This window comes from Phyllobates terribilis, unplaced genomic scaffold, assembly GCF_046119375.1.
Source record: "Phyllobates terribilis strain yellow unplaced genomic scaffold, ASM4611937v1 Scaffold_3__8_contigs__length_932513732, whole genome shotgun sequence".
NCBI classification, from domain to species: domain Eukaryota; kingdom Metazoa; phylum Chordata; class Amphibia; order Anura; family Dendrobatidae; genus Phyllobates; species Phyllobates terribilis.
The window spans coordinates 660,596,340-660,612,050 of NW_027362763.1; the positions used below are offsets into that span (position 1 = coordinate 660,596,340).

Genomic DNA, 15,711 nt, shown 5'->3' on the forward strand with positions numbered 1-15,711 from the left:
AGTGAGCTCCCTCTAGTGGTGGCTGTATAAATCTGTATATAGTGAGCTCCCTCTAGTGGTGGCTGTATAAATCTGTATGTAGTGAGCTCCCTCTAGTGGTGGCTGTATAAATCTGTATGTAGTGAGCTCCCTCTAGTGGTGGCTGTATAAATCTGTATGTAGTGAGCTTCTCCTAGTGGTGGCTGTATAAATCTGTATGTAGTGAGCTCCCTCTAGTGGTGGCTGTATAAATCTGTATGTAGTGAGCCCCCTCTAGTGGTGGCTGTATAAATCTATATGCAGTGAGCCCCCTCTAGTGGTGGCTGTATAAATCTATATGCAGTGAGCTCCCTCTAGTGGTGGCTGTATAAATCTGTATGCAGTGAGCCCCCTCTAGTGGTGGCTGTATAAATCTGTATGTAGTGAGCTCCCTCTAGTGGTGGCTGTATAAATCTGTATGTAGTGAACTCCCTCTAGTGGTGGCTGTATAAATCTGTATGTAGTGAGCTCCCTCTAGTGGTGGCTGTATAAATTTGTATGTAGTGAGCTCCCTCTAGTGGTGGCTGTATAAATCTGTATGTAGTGAGCTCCCCCTAGTGGTGGCTGTATAAATCTGTATGTAGTGAGCTCCCTCTAGTGGTGGCTGTATAAATCTGTATGCAGTGAGCTCCCTCTAGTGGTGGCTGTATAAATCTGTATGCAGTGAGCCCCCTCTAGTGGTGGCTGTATAAATCTGTATGTAGTGAGCTCCCTCTAGTGGTGGCTGTATAAATCTGTATGTAGTGAACTCCCTCTAGTGGTGGCTGTATAAATCTGTATGTAGTGAGCTCCCTCTAGTGGTGGCTGTATAAATTTGTATGTAGTGAGCTCCCTCTAGTGGTGGCTGTATAAATCTGTATGTAGTGAGCTCCCCCTAGTGGTGGCTGTATAAATCTGTATGTAGTGAGCTCCCTCTAGTGGTGGCTGTATAAATCTGTATGCAGTGAGCTCCCTCTAGTGGTGGCTGTATAAATCTGTATGTAGTGAGCTCCCTCTAGTAGTGGCTGTATAAATCTGTATGTAATGAGCTCCCCCTAGTGGTGGCTGTATAAATCTGTATGTAGTGAGCTCCCTCTAGTGGTGGCTGTATAAATCTGTATGTAGTGAGCTCCCTCTAGTGGTGGCTGTATAAATCTGTACGTAGTGAGCTTCCTTTAGTGGTGACTGTATAAATCTGTATGCAGTGAGCTCCCTCTAGTGGTGGCTGTATAAATCTATATGTAGTGAGCTCCCTCTAGTGGTGGTTGTATAAATCAGTATGTAGTGAGCTCCCTCTAGTGGTGGCTGTATAAATCTGTATGTAGTGAGCTCCCTCTAGTGGTGGTTGTATAAATCTGTATGTAGTGAGCTCCCTCTAGTGGTGGCTGTATAAATCTGTATGTAGTGAGCTCCCTCTAGTGGTGGTTGTATAAATCTGTATGTAGTGAGCTCCCTCTAGTGGTGGCTGTATAAATCTGTATGTAGTGAGCTCCCTCTAGTGGTGTCTGTATAAATCTGTATGTAGTGAGCTTCTCCTAGTGGTGTCTGTATAAATCTGTATGTAGTGAGCTCCCTCTAGTGGTGGCTGTATAAATCTATATGTAGTGAGCCTCCTCTAGTGGTGGCTGTATAAATCTGTATGCAGTGAGCCCCCTCTAGTGGTGTCTGTATAAATCTGTATGTAGTAAGCTCCATCTAGTGGTGGCTGTATAAATCTATATGTAGTGAGCCCCCTCTACTGGTGGCTGTATAAATCTGTATGCAGTAAGCTCCCTCTAGTGGTGGCTGTATAAATCTGTATGCAGTGAGCTCCTCCTAGTGGTGGCTGTATAAATCTGTATGCAGTGAGCTCCCTCTAGTGGTGGCTGTATAAATCTGTATGTAGTGAGCTCCCCTAGTGGTGGCTGTATAAATCTGTATGTAGTGAGCCCCCTCTAGTGGTGGCTGTATAAATCTGTATGTAGTGAGCTCCCTCTAGTGGTGACTGTATAAATCTGTATGTAGTGAGCTCCCTCTAGTGGTGGCTGTATAAATCTGTATGCAGTGAGCTCCCTCTAGTGGTGGCTGTATAAATCTGTATGCAGTGAGCTCCTCCTAGTGGTGGCTGTATAAATCTGTATGCAGTGAGCTCCTCTTAGTGGTGGCTGTATAAATCTGTATGCAGTGAGCTCCCCTAGTGGTGGCTGTATAAATCTGTATGTAGTGAGCTCCCTCTAGTGGTGACTGTATAAATCTGTATGTAGTGAGCTCCCTCTAGTGGTGGCTGTATAAATCTGCATGCAGTGAGCTCCCTCTAGTGGTGGCTGTATAAATCTGTATGTAGTGAGCCCCCTCTAGTGGTGGCTGTATAAATCTGTATGCAGTGAGCCCCCTCTAGTGGTGGCTGTATAAATCTGTATGTAGTGAGCTCCCTCTAGTGGTGGCTGTATAAATCTGTATGTAGTGAGCTCCCTCTAGTGGTGGCTGTATAAATCTGTATGTAGTAAGCCCCCTCTAGTGGTGTCTGTATAAATCTGTATGCAGTGAGCCCCCTCTAGTGGTGGCTGTATAAATCTGTATGTAGTGAGCTCCCTCTAGTGGTGGCTGTATAAATCTGTATGCAGTGAGCTCCCTCTAGTGGTGGCTGTATAAATCTGAATGTAGTGAGCCCCCTCTAGTGGTGGCTGTATAAATCTGTATGCAGTGAGCCCCCTCTAGTGGTGGCTGTATAAATCTGTATGTAGTGAGCTCCCTCTAGTGGTGGCTGTATAAATCTGTATGTAGTGAGCTCCCTCTAGTGGTGGCTGTATAAATCTGTATGTAGTAAGCCCCCTCTAGTGGTGTCTGTATAAATCTGTATGTAGTGAGCTCCCTCTAGTGGCGGCTGTATAAATCTGTATGTAGTGAGCTCCCTCTAGTGGTGGCTGTATAAATCTGTATGCAGTGAGCTCCCTCTAGTGGTGGCTGTATAAATCTGTATGTAGTGAGCTCCCTCTAGTGGTGGCTGTATAAATCTGTATGCAGTGAGCTCCCTCTAGTGGTGGCTGTATAAATCTGTATGTAGTGAGCTCCCTCTAGTGGTGGCTGTATAAATCTGAATGTAGTGAGCTCCCTATAGTGGTGGCTGTATAAATCTGTATGTAGTGAGCTCCCCCTAGTGGTGGCTGTATAAATCTGTATGTAGTGAGCTCCCCCTAGTGGTGGCTGTATAAATCTGTATGTAGTGAGCTCCCCCTAGTGGTGGCTGTATAAATCTGTATGTAGTGAGCTCCCCCTAGTGGTGGCTGTATAAATCTGTATGTAATGAGCTCCTCCTAGTGGTGGCTATATAAATGTGAATGTAGTGAGCTCCCTCTATTGGTGGCTGTATAAATCTGTATGTAGTGAGCTCCCCCTAGTGGTGGCTGTATAAATCTGTATGTAGTGAGCTCCCCCTAGTGGTGGCTGTATATATCTGCATGTAGTGAGCTCCCTCTAGTGGTGGCTGTATAAATCTGTATGTAATGAGCTCCTCCTAGTGGTGGCTATATAAATCTGAATGTAGTGAGCTCCCTCTAGTGGTGGCTGTATAAATCTGTATGTAGTGAGCTCCCCCTAGTGGTGGCTGTATAAATCTGTATGTAGTGAGCTCCCCCTAGTGGTGGCTGTATAAATCTGCATGTAGTGAGCTCCCTCTAGTGGTGGCTGTATAAATCTGTGTGTAGTGAGCTCCCCCTAGTGGTGGCTGTATAAATCTGTATGTAATGAGCTCCTCCTAGTGGTGGCTGTATAAATCTGCATGTAGTGAGCTCCCTCTAGTGGTGGCTGTATAAATCTGTATGCAGTGAGCTCCCCCTAGTGGTGACTGTATAAATCTGTATGTAGTGAGCTCCCCCTAGTGGTGGCTGTATAAATCTGCATGTAGTGAGCTCCCTCTAGTGGTGGCTGTATAAATCTGTATGCAGTGAGCTCCCCCTAGTGGTGACTGTATAAATCTGTACGTAGTGAGCTCCCCCTAGTGGTGGCTGTATAAATCTGTATGTAGTGAGCTCCCCCTAGAGGTGGCTGTATAAATCTGTATGTAGTGAGCTCCTCCTAGCGGTGGCTATATAAATCAGTATGTAGTGAGCTCCCCCTAGTGGTGGCTGTATAAATCTATATGTAGTGAGCCCCCTCTAGTGGTGGCTGTATAAATCTGTATGCAGTGAGCTCCCCTAGTGGTGGCTGTATAAATCTGAATGTAGTGAGCTCCCCCTAGTGGAGGCTGTATAAATCTGTATGTAGTGAGCTCCTCCTAGTGGTGGCTGTATAAATCTGTATGTAGTGAGCTCTCTCTAGTGGTGGCTGTATAAATCTGTATGTAGTGAGCTCCCTCTAGTGGTGGCTGTATAAATCTGTATGTAGTGAGCTCCTCCTAGTGGTGGCTGTATAAATCTATATGTAGTGAGCTCCCTCTAGTGCTGGCTGTATAAATCTGTATGTAGTGAGCTCCCCCTAGTGGTGGCTATATAAATCTGAATGTAGTGAGCTCCCACTAGTGGTGGCTGTATAAATCTATATGTAGTGAGCTCCCTCTAGTGGTGGCTGTATAAATCTGTATGCAGTGAGCTCCTCCTAGTGGTGGCTGTATAAATCTGTATGCAGTGAGCTCCCTCTAGTGGTGACTGTATAAATCTGTATGTAGTGAGCTCCCTCTAGTGGTGACTGTATAAATCTGTATGTAGTGAGCTCCCTCTACTGGTGACTGTATAAATCTGTATGTAGTGAGCTCCCTCTAGTGGTGGCTGTATAAATCTGTATGCAGTGAGCTCCCTCTAGTGGTGGCTGTATAAATATGTATGCAGTGAGCTCCCCATAGTAGTGGCTGTATAAATCTGTATGCAGTGAGCTCCCTCTAGTGGTGGCTGTATAAATATGTATGTAGTGAGCTCCCTCTAGTTGTGACTGTATAAATCTGTATGCAGTGAGCCCCCCCCTAGTGGTGGCTGTACAAATCTGTATGCAGTGAGCTCCCTCTAGTGGTGACTGTATAAATCTGTATGTAGTGAGCTCCCTCTAGTGGTGGCTGTATAAATTTGTATGCAGTGAGCTCCCTCTAGTGGTGGCTGTATAAATCTGTATGCAGTGAGCCCACTCTAGTGGAGGCTGTATAAATCTGTATGTAGTGAGCTCCCTCTAGTGGTGGCTGTATAAATCTGTATGCAGTGAGCTCCCTCTAGTGGTGGCTGTATAAATCTGTATGCAGTGAGCCCACTCTAGTGGAGGCTGTATAAATCTGTATTTAATGAGCTCCCCCTAGTGGTGTCTGTATAAATCTGTATGTAGTGAGCTCCCCCTAGTGGTGGCTGTATAAATCTGTATGCAGTGAGCTCCCTCTAGTGGTGGCTGTATAAATCTGTATGTAGTGAGCTCCCCCTAGTGGTGGCTGTATAAATCTGTATGTAATGAGCTCCCCCTAGTGGTGTCTGTATAAATCTGTATGAAGTGATCTCCTCCTAGTGGTGGCTGTATAAATCTGTATGTAGTGATCTCCCTCTAGTGGTGGCTGTATAAATCTGTATGTAGTGAGCTCCCTCTAGTGGTGTCTGTATAAATCTGTATGTAGTGAGCTCCCCCTAGTGGTGGCTGTATAAATCTGTATGTAGTGAGCTCCCCCTAGTGGTGGCTGTATAAATCTGTATGTAGTGAGCTCCCCCTAGTGGTGGCTGTATAAATCTGTATGCAGTGAGCTCCCTCTAGTGGTGGCTGTATAAATCTGTATGTAGTGAGCTCCCTCTAGTGGTGGCTGTATAAATCTGTATGTAGTGAGCTCCCCCTAGTGGTGGCTGTATAAATCTGTATGCAGTGAGCTCCCTCTAGTGGTGGCTGTATAAATCTGTATGTAGTGAGCTCCCTCTAGTGGTGGCTGTATAAATCTGTATGTAGTGAGCGCCCTCTAGTGGTGGCTGTATAAATCTGTATGCAGTGAGCTCCCTCTAGTGGTGGCTGTATATATCTGTATGCAGTGAGCTCCCTCTAGTGGTGGCTGTATAAATCTGTATGTAGTGAGCTCCTCCTAGTGGTGGCTATATAAATCTGTATGTAGTGAGCTCCCTCTAGTGGTGACTGTATAAATCTGTATGTAGTGAGCTCCCTCTAGTGGTGGCTGTATAAATCTGTATGCAGTGAGCTCCCTCTAGTGGTGGCTGTATATATCTGTATGCAGTGAGCCCCCTCTAGTGGTGGCTGTATAAATCTATGTGTAGTGAGCTCCCTCTAGTGGTGGCTGTATAAATCTGTATGTAGGGAGCTCCCTCTAGTGGTGGCTGTATAAATCTGTATGTAGTGAACTCCCTCTAGTGGTGGCTGTATAAATCTGTATGTAGTGAGCTCCTCCTAGTGGTGGCTATATAAATCTGTATGTAGTGAGCTCCCTCTAGTGGTGGCTGTATAAATCTGTATGCAGTGAGCTCCCTCTAGTGGTGGCTGTATATATCTGTATGCAGTGAGCTCCCTCTAGTGGTGGCTGTATAAATCTGTATGCAGTGAGCTCCCTCTAGTGGTGGCTGTTTTTTGTCAGTGGCCACTCAGTTCCCTCCATGTGACTAGCAGCTCGTGTCCGGCTGGTACGGTGACAGCGGCAGCGCAGGTTGATGTTACCTGTGAGTGGATGTCGGCCTCTGTGATCCTCTCTGGAGGCTGCTGGAGGCAGAATCTGCCTCATCTGGAACACTGCAGAAGAGAAGTCAGAGGGGCCGGAGAAAGCGTGAAAATCAATGTGTAAGCCATGGAAATAATCAGGTGTCAGTCTTCACTGTCGGCAGAGGTTCTATTTTACTGATTCCTCCTGATACGCCCGTGCCAATAGTCTCCAGCTCAGCAGGACCTGCAATATTACTGTTATCCACAAGGTGGCAGGGAACATCCATTGGAAATGATCATTATTCTTCCTTGTATCTCCTCTCTCTGCAGATGGAGGATGGGGGGCAGAGTTCTGGGTTTCGGGGGTCTTTTACTTTCTTTTTTTGTTTAGTCCTGACGTCTTATTTCCCAGCGGCTGCAGCTCGTTTAGCGCTTACATCTCCTGCACTGCAGTGCTTTTCTGCCAAGCGGTTAGATATGCGTGTCTGCAAACTTCACCAGGCTGGAGAGCAGAACTGTGAATGCTGCTCTGGATGTGACTGGAGTATTAGAACTAGAAATTCAGCTATGAATCTGAGTGGAATCAATTAATTATGAATGCAGCTCTGGATGTGACTGGAGTGTAAGAATTATGCATGCAGCTCTGGATGTGACTGGAGTGTAAGAATTATGCATGCAGCTCTGGATGTGACTGGAGTGTAAGAATTATGCATGCAGCTCTGGATGTGAGTGGAGTATAAGAATTATGCATGCAGCTCTGGATGTGAGTGGAGTATAAGAATTATGCATGCAGCTCTGGATGTGAGGAATATATGACATGATGTAGCACAGGATCAGGAGGGATGTGCCGCTCGGCATTCGGCAGCCTCAGCAGCACAGAGCTCGGCCGGATGAGGTGTGAGGACGCCATGAAATCTCGGCTCATTAGCGCCCCTGCTGGGATCGGGCAGTGACTCTTCCCAGGCTCTGCTGAGGTTTCTGCCTCCACATCTGCTGTAGTGAGGCTGGAGGTGGAGGCCGATGTGGGGGAACGTCCTGCTGCCATCTACATCTCTGTATATACCGGGGAGGAAGAGTGTGCGCCAACGCTGAAGTGTGAACACGTCCCGCAGAATCTACTGCTGAAAGGAAAACTCCCCGGAAGCAATGGAGTCAGCGAGAGAGTGCTGCAGCCGCCGGGAATCTCTGCAGTCCTATGTAAGCCAACAGCGGTTCTGAGGATGGGACTGTGACACCACGACCGGTCCAGACTGCGGGGGACACGGATGTAGAGACCACCGCCATCACAGGCAGCGCCGCTCGTCCTCCCGCACAACGAGGATCCAGGGGAGTATTTATTATACAGAAATAACGTCACAATGATAACAAGGCGAAGACTGACGGTATACGGGGCTGTACCTGAGCGGCCGCAGCGAGAGCGATGGCGGACAACCGCGCCCATCCGACCACGGGCGACCCTGCAAGAGGAAGCAAGAAGGAAACCACTGAGAACACATCACCAGAGATCAGCGGTGACATCACCAGAGATCAGCGGTGACATCACCAGAGATCAGCAGTGACATCACCAGAGATCAGCAGTGACATCACTGAGAATGCCGCCTATCCATCACTAGAGATCAGCGGTGACATCACTGAGAATGCCGCCTATCCATCAGTAGAGATCAGCGGTGACATCACTGAGAATGCCTCCTATCCATCACTAGAGATCAGCGGTGACATCACTGAGAATGCCGCCTATCCATCACCAGAGATCAGCGGTGACATCACTGAGAATGCCGCCTATCCATCACTAGAGATCAGCGGTGACATCACTGAGAATGCCTCCTATCCATCACTAGAGATCAGCGGTGACATCACTGAGAATGCCTCCTATCCATCACCAGAGATCAGCGGTGACATCACTGAGAATGCCTCCTATCCATCACTAGAGATCAGAGGTGAAATCACTGAGAATGCCGCCTATCCATCACTAGAGATCAGCGGTGACATCACTGAGAATGCCGCCTATCCATCACCAGAGATCAGCGGTGACATCACTGAGAATGCCCCCTATCCATCACCAGAGATCAGCGGTGACATCACTGAGAATGCTGCCTATCCATCACCAGAGATCAGCGGTGACATCACTGAGAATGCCGCCTATCCATCACCAGAGATCAGAGGTGACATCACTGAGAATGCCGCCTATCCATCACTAGAGATCAGCGGTGACATCACTGAGAATGCCTCCTATCCATCACTAGAGATCAGCGGTGACATCACTGAGAATGCCTCCTATCCATCACTAGAGATCAGCGGTGACATAACTGAGAATGCCGCCTATCCATCACCAGAGATCAGCGGTGACATCACTGAGAATGCCGCCTATCCATCACTAGAGATCAGAGGTGACATCACTGAGAATGCCGCCTATCCATCACCAGAGATCAGAGGTGACATCACTGAGAATGCTGCCTATCCATCACCAGAGATCAGCGGTGACATCACTGAGAATGCCTCCTATCCATCACCAGAGATCAGCGGTGACATCACTGAGAATGCCGCCTATCCATCACCAGAGATCAGAGGTGACATCACTGAGAATGCCACCTATCCATCACTAGAGATCAGCAGTGACATCACTGAGAATGCCCCCTATCCATCACCAGAGATCAGCGGTGACATCACTGAGAATGCCGCCTATCCATCACCAGAGATCAGAGGTGACATCACTGAGAATGCCACCTATCCATCACTAGAGATCAGCAGTGACATCACTGAGAATGCCCCCTATCCATCACCAGAGATCAGCGGTGACATCACTGAGAATGCCTCCTATCCATCACCAGAGATCAGAGGTGACATCACTGAGAATGCCGCCTATCCATCACCAGAGATCAGAGGTGACATCACTGAGAATGCCGCCTATCCATCACCAGAGATCAGCGGTGACATCACTGAGAATGCCCCCTATCCATCACCAGAGATCAGCGGTGACATCACTGAGAATGCCGCCTATCCATCACCAGAGATCAGAGGTGACACCACTGAGAATGCCGCCTATCCATCACTAGAGATCAGCGGTGACATCACTGAGAATGCCTCCTATCCATCACTAGAGATCAGCGGTGACATCACTGAGAATGCCTCCTATCCATCACTAGAGATCAGCGGTGACATAACTGAGAATGCCGCCTATCCATCACCAGAGATCAGCGGTGACATCACTGAGAATGCCGCCTATCCATCACTAGAGATCAGAGGTGACATCATTGAGAATGCCGCCTATCCATCACCAGAGATCAGCGGTGACATCACTGAGAATGCCGCCTATCCATCACCAGAGATCAGCGGTGACATCACTGAGAATGCCGCCTATCCATCACTAGAGATCAGAGGTGACATCACTGAGAATGCCGCCTATCCATCACCAGAGATCAGCGGTGACATCACTGAGAATGCCGCCTATCCATCTCAAGAGATCAGCGGTGACATCACTGAGAATGCCGCCTATCCATCACAAGAGATCAGCGGTGACATCACTGAGAATGCCGCCTATCCATCACTAGAGATCAGCGGTGACATCACTGAGAATGCCGCCTATCCATCACTAGAGATCAGCGGTGACATCACTGAGAATGCCTCCTATCCATCACCAGAGATCAGCGGTGACATCACTGAGAATGCCGCCTATCCATCACCAGAGATCAGCGGTGACATCACTGAGAATGCCTCCTATCCATCACTAGAGATCAGCGGTGACATCACTGAGAATGCCGCCTATCCATCACCAGAGATCAGCGGTGACATCACTGAGAATGCCGCCTATCCATCACCAGAGATCAGCGGTGACATCACTGAGAATGCCGCCTATCCATCACTAGAGATCAGAGGTGACATCACTGAGAATGCCGCCTATCCATCACCAGAGATCAGCGGTGACATCACTGAGAATGCCGCCTATCCATCACCAGAGATCAGCGGTGACATCACTGAGAATGCCGCCTATCCATCACCAGAGATCAGCGGTGACATCACTGAGAATGCCTCCTATCCATCACTAGAGATCAGAGGTGACATCACTGAGAATGCCGCCTATCCATCACTAGAGTTCAGCGGTGACATCACTGAGAATGCCGCCTATCCATCACCAGAGATCAGAGGTGACATCACTGAGAATACCGCCTATCCATCACCAGAGATCAGCGGTGACATCACTGAGAATGCCGCCTATCCATCACCAGAGATCAGCGGTGACATCACTGAGAATGCCGCCTATCCATCACTAGAGATCAGCGGTGACATCACTGAGAATGCCGCCTATCCATCACCAGAGATCAGCGGTGACATCACTGAGAATGCTGCCTATCCATCACCAGAGATCAGCGGTGACATCACTGAGAATGCCGCCTATCCATCACCAGAGATCAGCGGTGACATCACTGAGAATGCCTCCTATCCATCACCAGAGATCAGCGGTGACATCACTGAGAATGCCGCCTATCCATCACCAGAGATCAGAGGTGACATCACTGAGAATGCCGCCTATCCATCACCAGAGATCAGCGGTGACATCACTGAGAATGCCGCCTATCCATCACTAGAGATCAGCGGTGACATCACTGAGAATGCCGCCTATCCATCACTAGAGATCAGCGGTGACATCACTGAGAATGCCGCCTATCCATCACCAGAGATCAGCGGTGACATCACTGAGAATGCCGCCTATCCATCACTAGAGATCAGCGGTGACATCACTGAGAATGCCGCCTATCCATCACCAGAGATCAGTGGTGACATCACTGAGAATGCTGCCTATCCATCACCAGAGATCAGCGGTGACATCACTGAGAATGCCGCCTATCCATCACCAGAGATCAGCGGTGACATCACTGAGAATGCCGGCTATCCATCACTAGAGATCAGCGGTGACATCACTGAGAATGCCGCCTATCCATCACCAGAGATCAGCGGTGACATCACTGAGAATGCCACCTATCCATCACTAGAGATCAGCGGAGACATCACTGAGAATGCCGCCTATCCATCACTAGAGATCAGCGGAGACATCACTGAGAATGCCGCCTATCCATCACTAGAGATCAGCGGAGACATCACTGAGAATGCCGCCTATCCATCACTAGAGATCAGCGGAGACATCACTGAGAATGCCGCCTATCCATCACTAGAGATCAGCGGAGACATCACTGAGAATGCCGCATATCCATCACTAGAGATCAGCGGAGACATCACTGAGAATGCCGCCTATCCATCACTAGAGATCAGCGGAGACATCACTGAGAATGCCGCCTATCCATCACTAGAGATCAGCGGAGACATCACTGAGAATGCCACCTATCCATCACTAGAGATCAGCGGAGACATCACTGAGAATGCCGCCTATCCATCACTAGAGATCAGCGGAGACATCACTGAGAATGCCGCCTATCCATCACTAGAGATCAGCGGAGACATCACTGAGAATGCCGCCTATCCATCACTAGAGATCAGCGGAGACATCACTGAGAATGCCGCCTATCCATCACTAGAGATCAGCGGAGACATCACTGAGAATGCCGCCTATCCATCACTAGAGATCAGCAGTGACATCACTGAGAATGCCTCCTATCCATCACCAGAGATCAGCGGTGACATCACTGAGAATGCCGCCTGTCCATCACCAGAGATCAGAGGTGACATCACTGAGAATGCCACCTATCCATCACCAGAGATCAGCGGTGACATCACTGAGAATGCCGCCTATCCATCACCAGAGATCAGCGGTGACATCACTGAGAATGCTGCCTATCCATCACCAGAGATCAGCGGTGACATCACTGAGAATGCCTCCTATCCATCACCAGAGATCAGCGGTGTCATCACTGAGAATGCCGCCTATCCATCACTAGAGATCAGCGGTGACATCACTGAGAATGCCGTCTATCCATCACCATAGATCAGCGGTGATATCACTGAGAATGCCGCCTATCCATCACTAGAGATCAGCGGTGACATCACTGAGAATGCCACCTATCCATCACCAGAGATCAGCGGTGACATCACTGAGAATGCCGTCTATCCATCACCATAGATCAGCGGTGATATCACTGAGAATGCCGCCTATCCATCACTAGAGATCAGCGGTGACATCACTGAGAATGCCTCCTATCCATCACCAGAGATCAGCAGTGACATCACTGAGAATGCCGCCTATCCATCACCAGAGATCAGCAGTGACATCACTGAGAATGCCGCCTATCCATCACCAGAGATCAGCAGTGACATCACTGAGAATGCCGCCTATCCATCACCAGAGATCAGCGGTGACATCACTGAGAATGCCTCCTATCCATCACCAGAGATCAGCGGTGACATCACTGAGAATGCCGCCTATCCATCACTAGAGATCAGCGGTGACATCACTGAGAATGCCGCCTATCCATCACTAGAGATCAGAGGTGACATCACTGAGAATGCCTCCTATCCATCACCAGAGATCAGCGGTGACATCACTGAGAATGCCGCCTATCCATCACCAGAGATCAGCGGTGACATGACTGAGAATGCCGCCTATCCATCACTAGAGATCAGCGGTGACATCACTGAGAATGCCGCCTATCCATCACCAGAGATCAGCGGTGACATCACTGAGAATGCCTCCTATCCATCACTAGAGATCAGCGGTGACATCACTGAGAATGCCGTCTATCCATCACTAGAGATCAGCGGTGACATCACTGAGAATGCAGCCTATCCATCACCAGAGATCAGCGGTGACATCACTGAGAATGCCGCCTATCCATCACTAGAGATCAGCGGTGACATCACTGAGAATGCCGCCTATCCATCACCAGAGATCAGAGGTGACATCACTGAGAATGCCGCCTATCCATCACTAGAGATCAGCGGTGACATCACTGAGAATGCCGCCTATCCATCACTAGAGATCAGCGGTGACATCACTGAGAATGCCGACTATCCATCACTAGAGATCAGCGGTGACATCACTGAGAATGCCGCCTATCCATCACTAGAGATCAGAGGTGACATCACTGAGAATGCCGCCTATCCATCACCAGAGATCAGCGGTAACATCACTGAGAATGCCGCCTATCCATCACTAGAGATCAGAGGTGACATCACTGAGAATGCCGCCTATCCATCACTAGAGATCAGAGGTGACATCACTGAGAATGCCGCCTATCCATCACCAGAGATCAGCGGTGACATCACTGAGAATGCCGCCTATCCATCACTAGAGATCAGCGGTGACATCATTGAGAATGCCGCCTATCCATCACTAGAGATCAGAGGTGACATCACTGAGAATGCCGCCTATCCATCACTAGAGATCAGCGGTGACATCACTGAGAATGCCCCCTATCCATCACCAGAGATCAGCGGTGACATCACTGAGAATGCCGCCTATCCATCACCAGAGATCAGAGGTGACATCACTGAGAATGCCGCCTATCCATCACCAGAGATCAGCGGTGACATCACTGAGAATGCCGCCTATCCATCACTAGAGATCAGAGGTGACATCATTGAGAATGCCGCCTATCCATCACCAGAGATCAGCGGCGACATCACTGAGAATGCCGCCTATCCATCACCAGAGATCAGCGGTGACATCACTGAGAATGCCGCCTATCCATCTCAAGAGATCAGCGGTGACATCACTGAGAATGCCGCCTATCCATCACCAGAGATCAGCGGTGACATCACTGAGAATGCCGCCTATCCATCACTAGAGATCAGCGGTGACATCACTGAGAATGCCGCCTATCCATCACTAGAGATCAGCGGTGACATCACTGAGAATGCCGCCTATCCATCACTAGAGATCAGCGGTGACATCACTGAGAATGCCTCCTATCCATCACCAGAGATCAGCGGTGACATCACTGAGAATGCCTCCTATCCATCACTAGAGATCAGAGGTGACATCACTGAGAATGCCGCCTATCCATCACCAGAGATCAGCGGTGACATCACTGAGAATGCCGCCTATCCATCACCAGAGATCAGCGGTGACATCACTGAGAATGCCGCCTATCCATCACCAGAGATCAGCGGTGACATCACTGAGAATGCCTCCTATCCATCACCAGAGATCAGCGGTGACATCACTGAGAATGCCTCCTATCCATCACCAGAGATCAGCGGTGACATCACTGAGAATGCCGCCTATTAATCACCAGAGATCAGAGGTGACATCACTGAGAATGCCGCCTATCCATCACCAGAGATCAGCGGTGACATCACTGAGAATGCCGCCTATCCATCACCAGAGATCAGCGGTGACATCACTGAGAATGCCGCCTATCCATCACTAGAGATCAGCGGTGACATCACTGAGAATGCCGCCTATCCATCACCAGAGATCAGCGGTGACATCACTGAGAATGCTGCCTATCCATCACCAGAGATCAGCGGTGACATCACTGAGAATGCCGCCTATCCATCACCAGAGATCAGCGGTGACATCACTGAGAATGCCGGCTATCCATCACTAGAGATCAGCGGTGACATCACTGAGAATGCCACCTATCCATCACCAGAGATCAGCGGTGACATCACTGAGAATGCCGCCTGTCCATCACCAGAGATCAGAGGTGACATCACTGAGAATGCCACCTATCCATCACCAGAGATCAGCGGTGACATCACTGAGAATGCCGCCTATCCATCACCAGAGATCAGCGGTGACATCACTGAGAATGCCGCCTATCCATCACCAGAGATCAGAGGTGACATCACTGAGAATGCCTCCTATCCATCACCAGAGATCAGCGGTGTCATCACTGAGAATGCCACCTATCCATCACTAGAGATCAGCGGTGACATCACTGAGAATGCCGCCTATCCATCACTAGAGATCAGCGGTGACATCACTGAGAATGCCGGCTATCCATCACTAGAGATCAGCGGTGACATCACTGAGAATGCCACCTATCCATCACCAGAGATCAGCGGTGTCATCACTGAGAATGCCTCCTATCCATCACTAGAGATCAGCGGTGACATCACTGAGAATGCCGCCTATCCATCACTAGAGATCAGCGGTGACATCACTGAGAATGCCTCCTATCCATCACCAGAGATCAGCAGTGACATCACTGAGAATGCCTCCTATCCATCACCAGAGATCAG

General features: G+C 48.9%; 1 protein-coding gene across 2 annotated transcripts in view; it reads right to left on the reverse strand.

The window, feature by feature from the left end:
* KIF6 (kinesin family member 6) overlaps positions 1–15,711 on the reverse strand; it is a 642,838-nt gene that overhangs the window by 10,223 nt on the left and 616,904 nt on the right. For both annotated transcript variants that reach the window (XM_073671717.1, XM_073671718.1), the window contains exons 19-20: positions 7,975–8,033; positions 6,595–6,666 (exon numbers count right to left, since the gene is read on the reverse strand). In XM_073671717.1, coding sequence (XP_073527818.1) covers positions 6,595–6,666; positions 7,975–8,033 — 131 coding nt within the window. The remainder of the gene's footprint in view (positions 1–6,594; positions 6,667–7,974; positions 8,034–15,711) is intronic.